The 16,960-nt window shown below is 28.3% G+C and overlaps 1 protein-coding gene across 1 annotated transcript in view; it reads right to left on the reverse strand.

Moving 5' to 3' along the window:
• LOC126737409 (uncharacterized) overlaps nt 1-16,960 on the reverse strand; it is a 181,173-nt gene that overhangs the window by 156,581 nt on the left and 7,632 nt on the right. Inside the window, exon 2 of the mRNA XM_050442297.1 lies at nt 14,451-14,589. Within this exon, the coding sequence (XP_050298254.1) occupies nt 14,451-14,572 (122 nt within the window). The 5' untranslated portion in view covers nt 14,573-14,589. The remainder of the gene's footprint in view (nt 1-14,450; nt 14,590-16,960) is intronic.

Genomic DNA, 16,960 nt, shown 5'->3' on the forward strand with positions numbered 1-16,960 from the left:
AACGGACAAAGCAAAACTTAAAATCAATATCTCCAACTCACTGATACTCAAATCTAATATACCAAAGGAATATCATATAATAGAACGAATTTTGTATAGATGTTCATCATATTTTTGCATAAATCGACAAATTTTTAAAATCGCTGACAAGATAATTATATCAGCGCACGCTTAAGTCTACAGAGGGAAAAACTATTTTCTTTTACTAATAGTCAGTAAACAAATCCCTACTGTAATTAGGTACTAAAAATAGGTTAATTAAAACAAAAGTAAAAACTCCAAGTCACGGTCTCATTAAAAATATATAAGTTTATACGCTACACGTGTTTCGCTGCTATGTTAGCATCATTAGGCCTAGACCCTGCATCTACAAAGATAACATTACAATTCGTAGTTCTAGGTCTGATGATGCTCCGATAGGAGCGAAACACGTGTTGCGTATAAAATTATGTATATTTAATGAGACCGTGACTTGAAGTTTTTATTTTTGTATAGTTTCTTGGAGAAAAATCAATATGTTTCTATAGGTTAATTAATCAGGTAAATGAGAGATTTTTTTAAGGGTTTTAAGTTTATAAACTCCTAAAATCACTGCTGAGATGTTATCGCTAATGTTGTCACATGATGATATTTAAAAGCAGAAAGCTATTTTTTGATGATTAAGATGTTAAAAATTACAAATGAGGTAAACAAGATTTCAGGCTTTACCTTTTAATTTTATTAATTAATTAGGTTATAATAATATAATTAATTAGTTACATAGTAAAAACTAAGTTAATTAGTGAGATAAATAAGTTAGTGATTTACTCTATAAGAAACATTTTTTTTTGTATTGAATAGATGAACGAAACCACTGTTTAGATAATAAACTTATTAAGGACAATAGATATTTCGATAAAGATTATAAATTTGTACTTCGGCTTTGAATGGAATATTATTTTTAACTAATTATAGGATGATGACAATTAATTAAATAGGTCGATAATAAGTAAAATTAAATTCATAGTTTAATTAATTGTAATTATTTTGGGATTTTTCAGGCACATAAGATATGTTTATCATGTTCCTTCTTAAGATATTTCTCCTATGTTTGTATTTTATTATATTATAACCAGTATACTATAAATATAATTACTAATATAATTTGAAATAAAATTGGAAAATTCTTAAATTTTACATAAAAATATCTCTGTGAGTAGCTATCAAAATTCATGACTCTCTTGTGAATTTGCATGTAAGAAAATCCAATTTTACGAGCCTTCTCTTCGTTATAACTCTCCGCATAAAAATAATAATTCAAGAACTTCATAAAACCTTTTGGTTATCTGGAAAGGCTCTCAAATAGCGCTCAAATGAATTTTAATAAAATTTAATAGTAGATATCAGACGTTTAAATAGTGCATTTTCGTGTGCAGATCGCATGATTATGGTTGCATTTTAGTGAACATGGCAATAATTGTGGAAAGTGTCACGACCAGTGGTTTTAATCGTCGTTTAAAAGGTTTGTCCTTTCACGCGATGTCATACTGAAGTGCTATTTCTATAAGAACTAAGTAAGTAGTTCCCATTACAAGTCTGGTCTTAACAGTTATAACAAACGAAACTCTATCATGTCGTTGAATTTTTAAATAAATAAAACTTTTATAGTTATATATTTATTGGAAAAAATTATTTAGTTATCAGTTGTGGTTTTTCAAAAGTTTCCTAATAGTTTACAACACGCTATTTCATAAGAGTTGGGATCTTTTTTACGAAAATACGGGCTTATCCAGACATTTGCGGCGGGATTAATGGCGTGATTTGAGATCAATTTGAATAATTTTTTTGACATTTATTGAGGTTCTTAGGCTTAGTTTATGTTTCTAGTTACAAAAAAAGTTGTAAAAGTAGACAAAATAAATCCCTTACATATTATTAGGCAATATTATTTTTAGATTTAAAGTTGAATGTATAAACTGTTGTTTTAACGTGATATTTTTGTTTATTTTAAAGAATGCATAACTTAAGTGGATACAACCTACTTATTCTTTAATATGCCTTTGGTTATGTTATTGAGAAATTGATATTTTATAGATTCTATACAATACCTAAATCTAAATGAACCAAATATTTTTTTTAAATATAATGTGAGGTAATTTTTCAGTGTAAGCCTTAAAATGAAAAATATATTGAAACATTTAGAAAATAAGCAGATTTGCTTAGTGATATGAGCCAATACACCCAAACCACTATCACTTTTATTGTTATAAATTATTTTGTGAATTTAAAGATAAGAATATTAAGCATAACTTAATTGAAATTGACTCCATTATTTTTAATTACGTCTATGTGGATAAAATATTTAATAACCCAATTACATTTGTGTCATCGTTAGTTCCATCTTAGATTATTTAAAAAAAAAATTAAATTTTAACCATACTACAGACTTGTTTGTTTACTTATGTCATTATAATCTTTGATAAAATTATTATTTTGACAAAAATCGGTTGCTGTAAAAAATATAAATTTAAAATTTTATAGTTTTCTAAAAATATTATTATCTTCTCTTAAAAACTTAGTGTAAAAGAAAAACCTACTATGCATAACTTAATTGGCTTGCCTATATGTTATATATATTAGATATAAATTATATTAATATCAATAACACCTACAGATTATAACCAAATAACATCAGTACCTACCTTTCAGATTCGAAAATAATAATTTTGGTAAATAAGATATGTTAATAGCATATTACAGTTATAAGTATAACTTAGAAGATTTAATATAATTATCTTTTATTATGATATTTTAAAGAGCAAATTTGAGATTGAACCATGTTTTTGAATTTTTTTCATTGGAATTTAATTTTTCTTCATTACCAAGCATTAACATAAACTTGTTTGCGAACATTATATTTTATATAACATTTAATTTTATGTTGACAATTTAATTAGATATGACCTACAGATTTGTTATTATGGCATTGAAATGAATATTTGCAGAATAGCTTTAAGATTTCCCGGGATACTAAAAATAATGTTTCAGGCTTATTACACTATATAGTCCAAGGCTTTTGGAAAATATTATCAAATATAATGTTAAACAGCCAATTTTCTATCCTATCACCTCTGAAGTAATTACCTTTTACAGAAGCACGAAACCACGTAAAAGCATTGTCGATGCAATTCATCAATGTTCACGCCAATTAAAAGCCTTAATGGACATTTTAAACAAAAACAATGTGTGTATTATTGTATTCACCTAGTAAAATTGCAAAACGAGATATCTAGAATTACTACCGCGGTCGGCTTTTAATGCATTAAGACAAATTGCACCTTACAAGGTGTACAGTGTGATTTGTAACTGTGCGACTATCATTATCGGGCAGAACCGCAAAGAATGTACGAACGTGCGTATTAAATATACTTGAGATGCCTTTTGGTTCCTACTGGGGCTCTGTTAAATGTCTTTATTATATACTTTTACTTTTTACGTACAAATTATGAAATATTATATGTTAGTGACCCTTTTTTGATATAAGAGCATAATTTTCCTCATTATCCCATGTTATTAAAGTTAAAAGCTTTTATAACCTGTTAAACTCTTCTTGGTGATTTCACATTGATTTTAGCCTTACCCGATCCGTTAACAAGATATATCACAGGTAAAACGAGTAAAGAAACGATCGACGACTAAAACTAATAATACTAGTGAAAATAATAATATTTTTTTAATATCTAAAGGTCATTTGCATATATTATCTTACCTAAAATTTTCTGACTTATATGGGGTAATCAATAATGGCACTTTTTTTAAAAAAGTAGGTTTAGTCTTTTTATCCTACAAAATGTTTACTTTTTATAAAATTATTGCGTTTATTCTAGATAGATTTCATAAAATGATGGCTTAAGTTTTGTAAAATACTAATTCACCTTTAACAATTGAACTTCCTATTAAAACTTAATTATCAATCAAATATTTATGTCTGGAAAATCATATCCTATAGAGTTATGCAAAAAAGTTTTTTATAATAATAATAATAATATGTAGTATCATGCTCGGCTTAATTAGGGTATCCTAATAAATAATAAAGAAAAAGATATATTACAACTGGATACATATGTGACCCAAAGTGAAGTACAGAAAGATTATCTTGCTAAAATTGAATAAAATTACAGTAAAATTTATATACAATTGCCAGAATCAATTGATATTCTCATTACAAGTTAACATTAACAGTTAAATATTCTAATTAATCTGACTTTTAAAGTCGAGGTTTCAATCCAATATTTATTCCTGGAGAAACATATCCTTTAGAGTTATGTAAAAAAATGGTTTTTATACTAATATTATGTAGTATTATGCGCAGATTATATGAGGCATCGTAATTCTTAACAAAGGAACATATACATTACAACTACGTACACATATGACGTGTGTGTCTCTAAATGAAGTTGTCGTCTGTATTTGTGTTTTTTCAAGTTTCAGTTGATAGCCAAGTTTTGTAAAATTTTAATTGAGCCTTAATGGTAAAACATTTATTTCTAGGGAATCATATCCTATATCCTATGCAACGTTTTCATAAGAAGTTAATAATAAACTTTATAAATTTAATTCTCATCCCTATTTGTGCTTTTTTAGATAGATTTCATAAAATTCTGGTCGAAGTCTTGTAAAATACTAATTTACCATTACCAGTTAAACTTTCTATTAAAACATAATTTTAAAATCGAGATTGCAATTTAATGTTTATTCCTGGAGAAACATACCCTTTAGAATTATGCAAAAAAATTAGTTTTTATAATAATATTATGTAGTATTATGCTCGGATTATATTAGGCATCGTAACTCTTAATAAAGGAAAAGATACATTACAACTACGACTTTAAAAGAAGCAAAAAAGAGATCATCTTGCCAAAATTAAATATTATTTAATAAAGGTTATATAAAACTATAATTAGTTAAGTTAGTATTAAAGTTTATAAATTAATCCCTGTTTGTGATTTTTCTAAATAGATTTTATAAAATGATAACCGAGGTCTTGTTAAATTTTAATTCAGCCTTAACAATTAAACTTTCTATTAAAGCTTTATTTTAAAAATAAGGTAGTTTTATGTAATAGAGTTATGAGTTAGGTAGTAAACAAAATAGAGCTATGTAAAAAAAGGTTGTTTATTATAGTATTAGGTAGTAATATGCCCGGATTATCTTGAGTATCGTAATTCTTAATAAATGAAAATATACATTACAACTGGGTACACATATTACTCACTCAAAAAGAAGCACAAAAGTGATCATCTTGCCAAAATTTAATAAAGTTGCAGCAAATATCATATTAAAATATAATTCGGCAAAACCAATCGATATTTTTAATGGAAGTTATCATTAAAGTTTATAAATCAAATTTTTATCTTGGTTTCTGTCTTTTTAAAAAGATTTCATAAAATCATGACTGAAGTCTTGTAAAATTTTAATCTAGCCTTAACAGTTAAACTTTTAATTAAAACTTTATTTTAAAATCGAGGTTTTAATCAAATATTTAGCTCCCGAGAATCATATCCTATAAAGTTATGCAAAAAATATATTTTTTAATATTACCGTCCGTGTAATAAAAATTTAGTTTTATTGTAAATTTTTACCGGGGCAATCATGAACCATAAAGAACAGAATAAATATAATTTTTCATTTAAATTTAATTAAATTCCCTTTTTACCAAGGGACGAGATCGAATAAAACCATTGTCGATGTACTTTATCAATGGCAAAGCCAATTAAAAGCATTAATGGATATTTTAAATAATGTTTATTATTGGAGTCTCATAATAACATTGCAAAACAATATCACATTTCGGGAGAAGTCCATTAAAGCGGAAATTTTCTGTTACAAATTCATATTTCTATTCAAAGAGTTTAATTCAGTGAAGCTTTTAACTATACACCTATCCCTGGAGAATAATATCCTCTACACAAAATGAATATAGAACTTACTAAATAGCGAAATAAATCATATATTGCTACGAAAGAAATAGGCATGTTTGATTATAATTCTACCTTAACAATTTATGTTTCAAAAGTTAATAATGAAGTTATGCTTTGTATCATATTTCTATGATTAAACAAGAAAATCGTATCCTATTAAGTTATGCAGAATAAGACAGTTTTATTTGTACGAACAAGGTTGCAGATAGGACTGGCACATTCGTACCTTACTGGGACTTTTAAATACATCCAGTATAATAATATAGGAGTATAGAAAATATAGAAAATATATCGGTGCATATTTTTAATACTATGGAGAATTTGATTCTTGTTCAAATTAAGTAGATACAAGAGATTCGGATAAACTGACTGGATTAACTCAAATATAGTCTAAGTACAATAAAGCTTAGAGCTACTTGCCTTTTAGAAGGGTTTTTTTTATGTAAAGCCGGTACTGTTTAATTGATCCTTAAAAGAATATCATACCATTAGTCAATTAGCTAAAGAAGTTCTAGAAAAACTCAATCATGTCACTCTCTTAATGACCTATTGCCGCCTTCCTGTGTCGATGTCGCTTCACTTATTAACCCTATCTCGCTGGTTGCATCTCTCTCTTTCATTACCTCAATTTACTAGCTAATTAGGCGATTAAATCGCGGCCACCACACAGAATTAACTCGATGACAAGTTTATTATCGAAGTCCGGTCCTGGCGTGCATTCGCGATTAACTGACACACATGTACTTTTAGGTCAACGGACTTTATCATATCAATTCATAAAGTGTGTATGTTTACAAATATATATCGGAATATGTATATGTGTTTATGTTAAATCGAACCAAGATTAAGACCAAACAGTGTTTGGTTTCAAATGTATCAGGTGTCTTATTGCAATCGCGAAACTGCTACTGTTTTATCTTTTTTTTTGTTCATTGGTATAAATGCGATTATTTTTTAATTAAAGTTGTTGACGATGCAAATGCACTATTAATCGGTGATAAGAATTATTTTTATACGGTTTATATCTGGGGAAGGTATTGTTTAATTAGTTAATCAATTTTTTCAGAATATTTTCAAGTTATTGAAGAAAATTATAATATAAGTTTTCGTATGTAAAACGCTATTTAAAAAATTAATATAAAAACGATCATTCTTCTATTGAAATTTTAAACTAAAAATTGGGAAAAAATAGGTATTTATCAGTTTTATTAAAAGATCTATTAAGAGCTATCAAAGTTTGAAAAACTTGCATTAAACGTAAAAAAACTGATCCTGTATATACTCGTACGAAATACGTAACAAAAAACCTTAAACTAGTTGAATTTACGTTAAAAATAGAGACGCTGTCTTGTTCAAGAATTTGTGACACATTGAATTTCATAATAAAGATAAATCATTGAGAAAGTGATTAAAAACAGTCATTCCTTCACCTTTAAGAATGATATAGGCAATTATAATTGTACAGTCAAATCTATTTGGCAACAATCCTAGACTCACCTTCCAATATTCTTCACTATTTGCTAAAAATAAAAAATGATTAAAATTTATAGTTTCATGTTTGTATAAGCTATTAGAAGATATATCTTTCAAAATAGTATATTGCTAGTCTTCGACTCTCGCTTGAACTAAATTTAATGGATAAATCCTGACTATAATTATAGAAAAAAATTTATATATGCTTTGTATATACCAGTCTAATTTGAAGTCAACTCACTCTAACCTAATCTTAGAGATAAATCATTGTGAAAGTGATGAAAAGCAGTGATTCCTTTTCTTTTATTAGTCATTCAAGTACAGTTAAATGTATTCTGCAATAATCCCGGACACCGTCCAATATGTTACGAAATCCAGGAATTTTTTTCCAGGAATGAAAATTATTTTATTAATTATTTCATAATGACATGTTTGGAAATATAGTTTCTATAAAATGGTTTATTGCAAGCTTTGCACTCTCGTTTGTATTAGATTGGTTGAACAAATCCTGACTGTGATTGTATACAAAAATTCATTTATACTTAGGATATTCCAGTTGAATTTGAAGCCAACCCAGTCTAACCTAATCTTAGAGAAATCTCATTGAGAAAATTATGAAACGCAGTCATTTCTTCTCTTTTATTAGTCATTAAGGCAATTATTAATATACAGTGAAATGTATAAATATGCAACAATCCTATTGCCCTAATAAAAAATCATACATTGACAATATCAAACCTTTCGATATTCTTTCATCTTTTGTAAACAAGACGATTCTTTCATCCTCGACCCTTGGTTGGATTGGATTAGTTGGACAAATGTCTTGAATATACCAGTATAATTTGTTTTCAACCCCGCCCAACCTAATCTAAGCTAAATGTGGAAAACCTTTAAATTTGAAAGTATTAAGCCAAATTATAAATCTGAAAACTAATGAAAATATTCGTTATCAAAGGAAAAAGGAAGAAAGTAAACCATTATCGTTTTTAGTCCTTTCTCAATCGAAATCCAACCATTTTAAGAGACAGAAATTAATTAGGATCTTTCATATAGCAATCCAACGAAACCAACCCAGACCAATCCAATACGATCCAACCCATTTTCAAAGTATCTGAACTCTGCAAATGTATCCAGTCAATTGGCTGAATGAATAGTCGTTTATACAATTCCGACAGCAAATAGTTGGGTACTTTTTCCAAATTAAAAATTTTGTAAAGATCTATCCTCCATTAAATTTTGTTTTTATTGTTCCTCTACATCGTTGCGGTGTTCAACAGATGAGGTTTTGAAAATCCTTTCTTACGACTAAATAAAACCTATACACATGACCATTCTGACTTTTATTAAAGATTTTCCTAGAGCATTTTCAGACACGTTTTTAAATTAATAAGGGATTATGTTTTTTTTGTCCCACGACTGAACAAAGGTATTGTCTGAGGCTTTTTGCTTATAAAAACTTAACCTTTCCCTTAATAAAGCCAAATTTATCCCTTGCTCTCGCCTTAATGAAATCAAATTTGGTTAAATAACAAAGTTACAAAGCTCATTAAATGATTATTTGCATGAACTCGAAATTTGAGTAAATCCCGGTCTTCTAATTAAATCATTTAACTTTATTAAAAGATCCGAGCGGCATCCGATTGGATAAAATTTCAGATTTTATTAATTTTTGATTATCATTCTTAACAGTAAAATATTAAATTAAGTTTTACTTAAATAAAGCTCAATAGTCCCCATATTTATTTATTTACTATTTAGTAACAGAATTACCATCACACATCATATCTAGGAAGTTAAGTACATTTATTTGTTTTTGTTTAACCTACATAATCCGTGCTTATCAATTTATTTAAATACCGAGATTTTCCAAAGAACTGTTATTGCAAGATTTCAGAACGTGTGCACGGTTTTGTTTAAGGAAATCTTTTTCCTCGGCACTTTCACGTTAATGGTTTTGTATTATTGTTTACTCTTGTCTTCGGTTTATTGAACCGTATTAGATAAACTTTGAAATAATTGTTCTTTCTTATTTACAGTTTTAATATCAATTTAGAAGAGACAAGACTTATTGGCAATTTAATAGAATTACTTATGAACTTTCAGTAGAAATTAGTTTTTAATGAAATTTTTTCACAGTTAATTTATTACTTTTAGCTACTTGTTTATCTCATGCTTTTTATCCTCGATCTTCTTTGACGTCCTTCTCTTCTTTTTCTAACTATGTTTAATGTAAATAACATAATAATTTCCTTTTTTTCTATACCCACATCATTTTGCTTTAGAGGCCTCTCCTTTTTCTTCTTCTTCTTCTTTTTCATCAAATTTATCTTTCTGGCTTTTATATCTCTTATCAGACAGAGTTATTGGAAGATACGGATGAAATGTAGTTAATGATAATAGACACAGACTAATAACATTTTGCGAACAGAATGAACTGAAAATTATGAATGGCTACTTTCTTACTATGACTGACTAACTTATCATAGGGCAGAAGACCTCCCTAATATCCACATAGTGATCATCATATTTTGATTGCTGAGGTATGCCTTCGAATAGGATCAAAACCATACCAACAAGATACAAAAGAATCAGAAACAACATGGAAAAACAGCTTGTAAAATATAACTTGGAAGGCTTGGACTACGAAAGCATAAGCGAATTGTACACACGAAGTCTGGATGAAAAGTTACAACTTGAAAACACCACAGCCCATTAAAACGATAATAAAACATGTTTAAACGAGGCAGCATTAGGATGCGTTAAAGAAAAGATATCCATGAAACCCTACTGGTTACATGATGAGACCGAGAAAGAGATTGAGAACTAATAATATAAATATGAGATATATTTCAACATCAGAAGGTAATAAGAGGAATTTTAAAAGAGCACAAAGAGAAGTCTGAAGGAAAATAGTACAGAAGAATGAGATGTGGAAAAAGCGATGTAACACACTCAACTTCTACTTAGGAGAGATAAAAAGCACCGAAAGTTAGAGGTTATTAAAATCACTGCGCCAAAATAAAGGAACAGATATAGTATCCATACCACACCATATCATAACTGGACAAATCTGATTCAGATAAACTCTTAGACCACCTGACAGCAATATTTCAAAACTGCATTAGTACTGCCAAATATCGGAAAATTAAAAACTGTGAAATAAAAAGGGTACTAAAAAAACTATCATAACTATAAGGATAATGCAGTGATTGGTTCAATCAGCAAGATCTTTATTACAGCAAGCAGAATTTCAAGTGAGAAGATCAACAACTGACACCAGTTCTGTGTAATTTTTAAATAATATGTCGGAGAAAGTAGACCCTGAAAACGACGGTAATAATTCTTTTTAAATGTTCGACTGGTTGAAGCTCGCAATGACCGAGTATGGGAGATTATAGAAGTTTGGCAAAGTATTATAGATGATATAAAAACGAAACAACTTAATGGTACGGCCACGTCATACAAGGGACTGCCAAAACCGATTATGATGTAAACTCTAGCAGGAGGAACACCAAGGATAAGTTATTTTATGGTATTCCATTCCCTCTTTTAAAGAGGCAGTAATATAGAAAGAAGATCTATTTTCCTTGTTTTTACAAATGATTCGTCCAAGTATTTTATCTAACAGGAGACTTTTTATATTGCATCAGATTGTTTGAGGTCTTAACAGTAAGACTCGTGCTTTTTATAAATCTGTCTGACAGGAATTTGGAGGCTATGGAAGTTACCCACGGGGGTCAAGTGCTTTGTGTGCTGAATGATCTATATTGAATCAAAGTTGATTCCAAGAACCTGGAGAATCAGATTACATAGGGGGATGTTGTTTTCTGTCGGATTAGTGTGGATATTTAAATTAATATGGATAAGTTTATTTTTATTTTTGCTATTTATGTGCTACCTAATTCTTCAAGTGAAAATTACAGGTTCCTATATGCTTAACTATACCTCTATTCTTAACTGTATACAAAACCAGAAAGTTTTAATCATAGGTGATTTTAATATTAATATTAAGGTTCTAGAGCCTAGAATATTAATATGAAGATGGCTTTACTGTATGACTTTTTGGCATTTTCTGTTCTGTGTCAATTTATTACTATTCGTAATGAAAAAGGTAATATCCTTGATCTAATACTTGCTAATCTCTTATGCATTGTTGATGGGGATGTTTCACTTGTCGCAGAGGATGCTTATCACCCTTCTATAGCTATATCATTTAGAGCAGAAACCAATAGGAATTGTAACTTTAAACCAAACCCTCAAACTCTCAACTATAAGTTTAGAAGGGTTTAACTAACTTTCCCATGCTATATCAGCTTCTCTCTGAGGTTCAGTGGAATTTGATGATGTGAATGATGCAGTTTCCAGTTTCTATATATTATCATCCTTAAAAAAACTAAAGCATAAAGAGACTTATTAGTTACAGAGAGTTCAGTTCAGTTAGACATTTACAGTGTTCCTTCTTTTCTCCTACGTGATTGTGCTTCTGCTTTCGCTGAACCTCTGTGTTTACTATTCAGTTTGTCACTACGCACTTTTCCCATTGTCCGGAAACAAACAAAAATTTGTCCTATGTTTAAGTTGGCAGACAGAATTATGGTGGAGAACTATCACTCAGTCTCCATTTCATCCAACTTTTCTAAAGTCTTTGGGACCTACATCTATAGCAACCTGTTTCACCAAATTCAACATCTTATTTTACCTTATCAGCCTAGTTTTTTTCAGTGTAGATCAACAGTCACTAATTTAGCATCATTTCTGCAGAACGCATATTAGGCTGCAAAAATTGCAAAAACCCGACTTGATTTAATCTACAGAGATTTTGCTAAGGCCTTCGATAGATTTCAAGAAACTTTATAAAATGGGTTTTCATGAACATCTAATAGAGTTTTTTATTTTCTACTAAGTAGATAGACTGCAATTTGTGGACCATAATAGGTTTAGTACATCGAACTACATTGCCTCAATCTTGCTTCATTTTTGTTTTCGATTTTTATCAATGATATTTTCCCGAGTATCGGCAGTGAGTTTCTACTGTTTGCGGATGACATGAAATTTTTTCATCTTGTTAAGAGTCGTGCATGAGTAAATGCAGCTACAAGCTGATCTTGATAGGATTTATAAATGGTGTGAAGTTAGCAGACACCCACTTAATCTTCAGATATGTAAGAAGATGTCAATTTCTTTACTCAATGATGAGATTGACTTCGATTACGTAATAAATGATTCCAGACTTCCAAATTGTGACTCTGTTCATGACCATGAGGGTCTGTGTTATTAAAGTTTGTTATTATGGTTTCCTGCAAGATTCATGGATGGATTTATGCAGTGCATATTTACGACGAAAATTCTACAAATATATTAGTTTCAGGTTGGATGGTATTTACCCTGATAGGGCTTCAATCAGCAGTTGTTGCTTTCAAAGTTTGATGCACTGTCTTTTCAGCAATCTTCTGTTTGCGGAAGTTTGTTGTTTTTATTGATATTCGGTTGATCTATTATTTTAGATAGAATTAAATTGTTAGTTGTTTAAGTATTTAATGTATTACCTACTATTAGTTTTATATTGCATCAGTTGGTGAGTTTGATATTGTTATTTGTTACATTGCTGAATTTAATATATTATCTGTAGATATTTTAATAATGGTCTTATTATTAGGATTTTCCTGTTAAACAATAAAACTTTGAATTATGGAGCCTCCTCATTGATTGATACTTGTCTAATTTATAGCAGAAAATACCAAAAGATGCAGATAGCAATAGTGAAATGAAATAGTGATATAGAAAGAAAATATGAAAAAATTCAAATTCAAGAATTCAATATTTTTTTTAGTTTCAGGCAATGAAAATCACGTGAGGGAAATTACCAAAAAATGATATGTGTCGTACAGTAAAAAAATTATTAAGCTTAGCAAATAGGCTTTTGCCATAAAGCACAAACAAGTTTGCTTGGATTTTTTCACTTTCACTTTGACATATGATTTTATTAGTTTCCTATTTTTGACAATAAAGTCTTAATTGATAGAATCTACATCGACATTCAAGGAACGCTCAAAAGTTTTTTAGAGTAATTAATATTTTTGCAAGAGAACTTGAGTTAACCAAGATTATGAATGTATAATAAGTAAACCGTGTTAAAATCGCATGAGGATACTAAACCAAAAATTGATTCACAATCTAAAAAGAATGATTATTTAGCAAATTTGACCTGCATTAGTAGATTATAAGGCAATATTACATCTCGTATATAACATCTAGAAATAAATTAGTTCGTCTTTTCCAATATTGCCCATGGTGTATATTATTTTAATACATTAAACTTGAACAACTAACTTTATTAAATTTATTCTTGCGAATTTGTGACCACAGATTTTGTGTTGGAAGTGGTATTTTATGGGTATATTGGTCAATTTTTAAAGAAAACTATTTGTTTCTAGCCAACGTTTCGAATTATATTTAATTTATAAAAAGTTAATAAAGTAATATAATTCAAACTCTATCTAGTACTTTCTAGTTATACTTTCCTTATAGACTTCAGGTTATGTAAAATATTTTAATCATTCTGCGTTATCTTATCTGTACTACATAAGCAGTCAAAAGCTATCCCATGGCTAAAAAAACAGTAAAAGATAATGACTCAAGTGACAAACCAAATTAATTAGCGTAATAATCCCATAATACTTCCATATTCAAAACCCAGTAGGGGGTCGTGCCCCGCCACAAAATTAGAATTAATCGTATAAATAAAATCTAATTTAGGTTTAGGTGTCACTGCCTAAGAACGTTAAATTGTGTCGTAAAATCCCGAGAAAACGGTTTGTTGATGGGACAACTTGTTGTTCGGTGGGTCTTTTTTTTTAGTCATTAAAAGCCGATCTTTTGTTGGTTTGTCCATAAAATATTGAATGGCCAAAAAAAAACAAGTGAGATATTGTCAATATTTTAACACGTGTATATTTACGTTAGCTTAATCGGGGTTAAGCAGATATAAAAATAAGGAAAAACTTTACTTGTATTTACCTGTGATTGGGAGCATTATTAGAACGGCCCATATTGGGCCCTTGAGGCCTTTTCTCGTCTTTATTTGGCAGGCGTAAGTAATCTTGGTCTCCGAGAAGAAATAAGTCCTTGGAGATGATCATGGCCGCGGCTGCCTCGCCTAAACAGGTAGAAATTTTTTTAAAATTTTTTATTACATTTACATTATTATCAATGAATAATAAGTTATTTGTAATTTTTACATAAATATGTATCATATTTCATAATCCACTAATATAAGACTTTGCTCAGGTTAGTTAACACTTATTTGAGTAATTTCCCAATTCTTATTTGCATCCGTTTTTCAGGTAATTAAAGTCAATTTGTGAATTTTTATAATTGATATTGATATTGTTTCTAATTGTACTCATCACAACCATGTAAACAGAAATAAATATTTCCTGGCAAATAATATTACAAATTGAAAAATATAAATATAATTAGTACTAAAAATAAACAGTTTTAAATACAAAACTATTTACCGCTTGACAGTTCCATTAAAACATGACTTTATATATTATACTTTATATACTTTATTAATAAATTTGCAATATTTTAAGAAAAATTTTAATTTTATTTGAGATCACTCTAACATATAATTTCAGTTAACATCAATATTTAATTTTGTATAAATTAAAAATTTAAAATTGAGAGATATTGATAATACCGAAATTTTGGACAAGAAAGTTACTGGTATTGGCCCTCTAAAAACAATTATACAATAAAGCAACAAATTAAAAAACGTTATTTTACACTTGCGCCTAAAAAAGTTTATATGTTCATATTACAAGCGTAAAGTTTCAATAATAAATTAATAAAATTATGAATTATGAATAAAAATCTCTTGTTTTCCTAAGGATATAGTAAGATTTTTAATTTTCTTTTCCAGGGAGTTGAACTATTTGAAATTTATTTTTTTCCATAAACAGGCATTAGGCAATTTTTCAATTGCAATTTATACGTAAATTTAACTAAAACTATTATAAACGATAAACTATAAAGATCATCGACACAAATAAAAAAAATATTATTGACAAACATCTAAAAAAGTCAAAAGCAAAGCTGTTTGAGGATTAAAAACCGGCGAAACTCACTCGGAATATTTAAATATTTATGTCTGTTTTATTTATACAGTATTTTTGTTCTAAGTTGTTTATACTATAATTGTTTTTTTCTTATTATGCTTAGATTTTTGTTGTTTTACACTCTTTTTGTTCCTATTAGTACATACATAATATTTATTATTTCTTTTGGCTTATTTTGTATTACCTTTGTAGCAATTTGATGCTAGATAAATACTTTTATATTATGTTATTTTAAATTATAATTTACTAGATTTTTTAAGGTAGTAAAATTAATGCGCTATAACTTTATATTTAATTTTCTGTTTTTTCTAAGCATTTAACATAATGCTTTTTTTTCTGAGGTACTAGACTCAATTCGGATCAACTGGTATCAACTTTCAAATGTTGATTTGGAAAATAGAAATAATCTTATAGAAAATGGCATTAAATTTATACTAAAATAATATGTATTATAATATATGTTTTATTATTTTATTTCTATAATAAAAGGCTTGACAGAAGTCATACAACATTTCCTAAGAAATACGCATTGAAAAAAATCGACTCTGCCTTTTTTTAATTAATTTAGTTTCTTGCAAGCCTTATAAATATTTTCTTTATAAAAGAAAATTAAAAGTTATTCAAAATTTTTCAGGTTGCTGGAATAATTTCTCAATTCTTTTTTTAATTAATTCTACTAAAATAATTTTGCAGCACTTGGTTTTTGTTAGATTTCTCAGGTACTCAAAGCTCATAATTGCTTCTAAGCAACTGTACATAAATAAAAAATAACAAAAGATAAATTTCACGCATCTTAATAAAAATAATTATTTAGGTATTTTTTAATATCATTTAATTTAAAAGAAATTCTGAATTTTAGAGCATAAGTGGTATTTCAGGCAAACCAAATATTAACAGTTCTTTTTGAAGATTAAACTCAGAATGACTTATATAATTAAGTGCAATTCGCAAGTTTAGGGTGCTTTTAAGCTTGCTTTAAAGATTTTTCTCTAAAATGGATATTTTTATCTCAAGAGTTTAAGTAAAAAGCCTTTTAAATTAATTTTTGACATTTTTAACTCACATTCATAGTTCTACATATTACCTCAAGCAAACCTTAAAGTATTTTTTTTTTAATTTGAAAGAAATTTTGAATTTTAGAATATAACTGCTAATGCAAGCCATATAAATTATCTTCACAAAAACTATAGAAGATTTATCCTCCGTGAAGAGCTAGTATCCGATAAATGTAGAATCTATCGTGACAAACCAGAGACTATAGAGACAAACTTATAAACAGTCTAAGCCACATAAATTTAACAATATCCTGATACAAAAGAATCATAGATTATTAAATAATGCACCATTAAACAGACATTTCTATTTTAGACAAAGACAAGAAAGTTGAAGTACAAAGATAAAAAGAAA

The sequence above is a fragment of the Anthonomus grandis genome, chromosome 6 (genome assembly GCF_022605725.1).
Source record: "Anthonomus grandis grandis chromosome 6, icAntGran1.3, whole genome shotgun sequence".
NCBI lineage: Eukaryota > Metazoa > Arthropoda > Insecta > Coleoptera > Curculionidae > Anthonomus > Anthonomus grandis.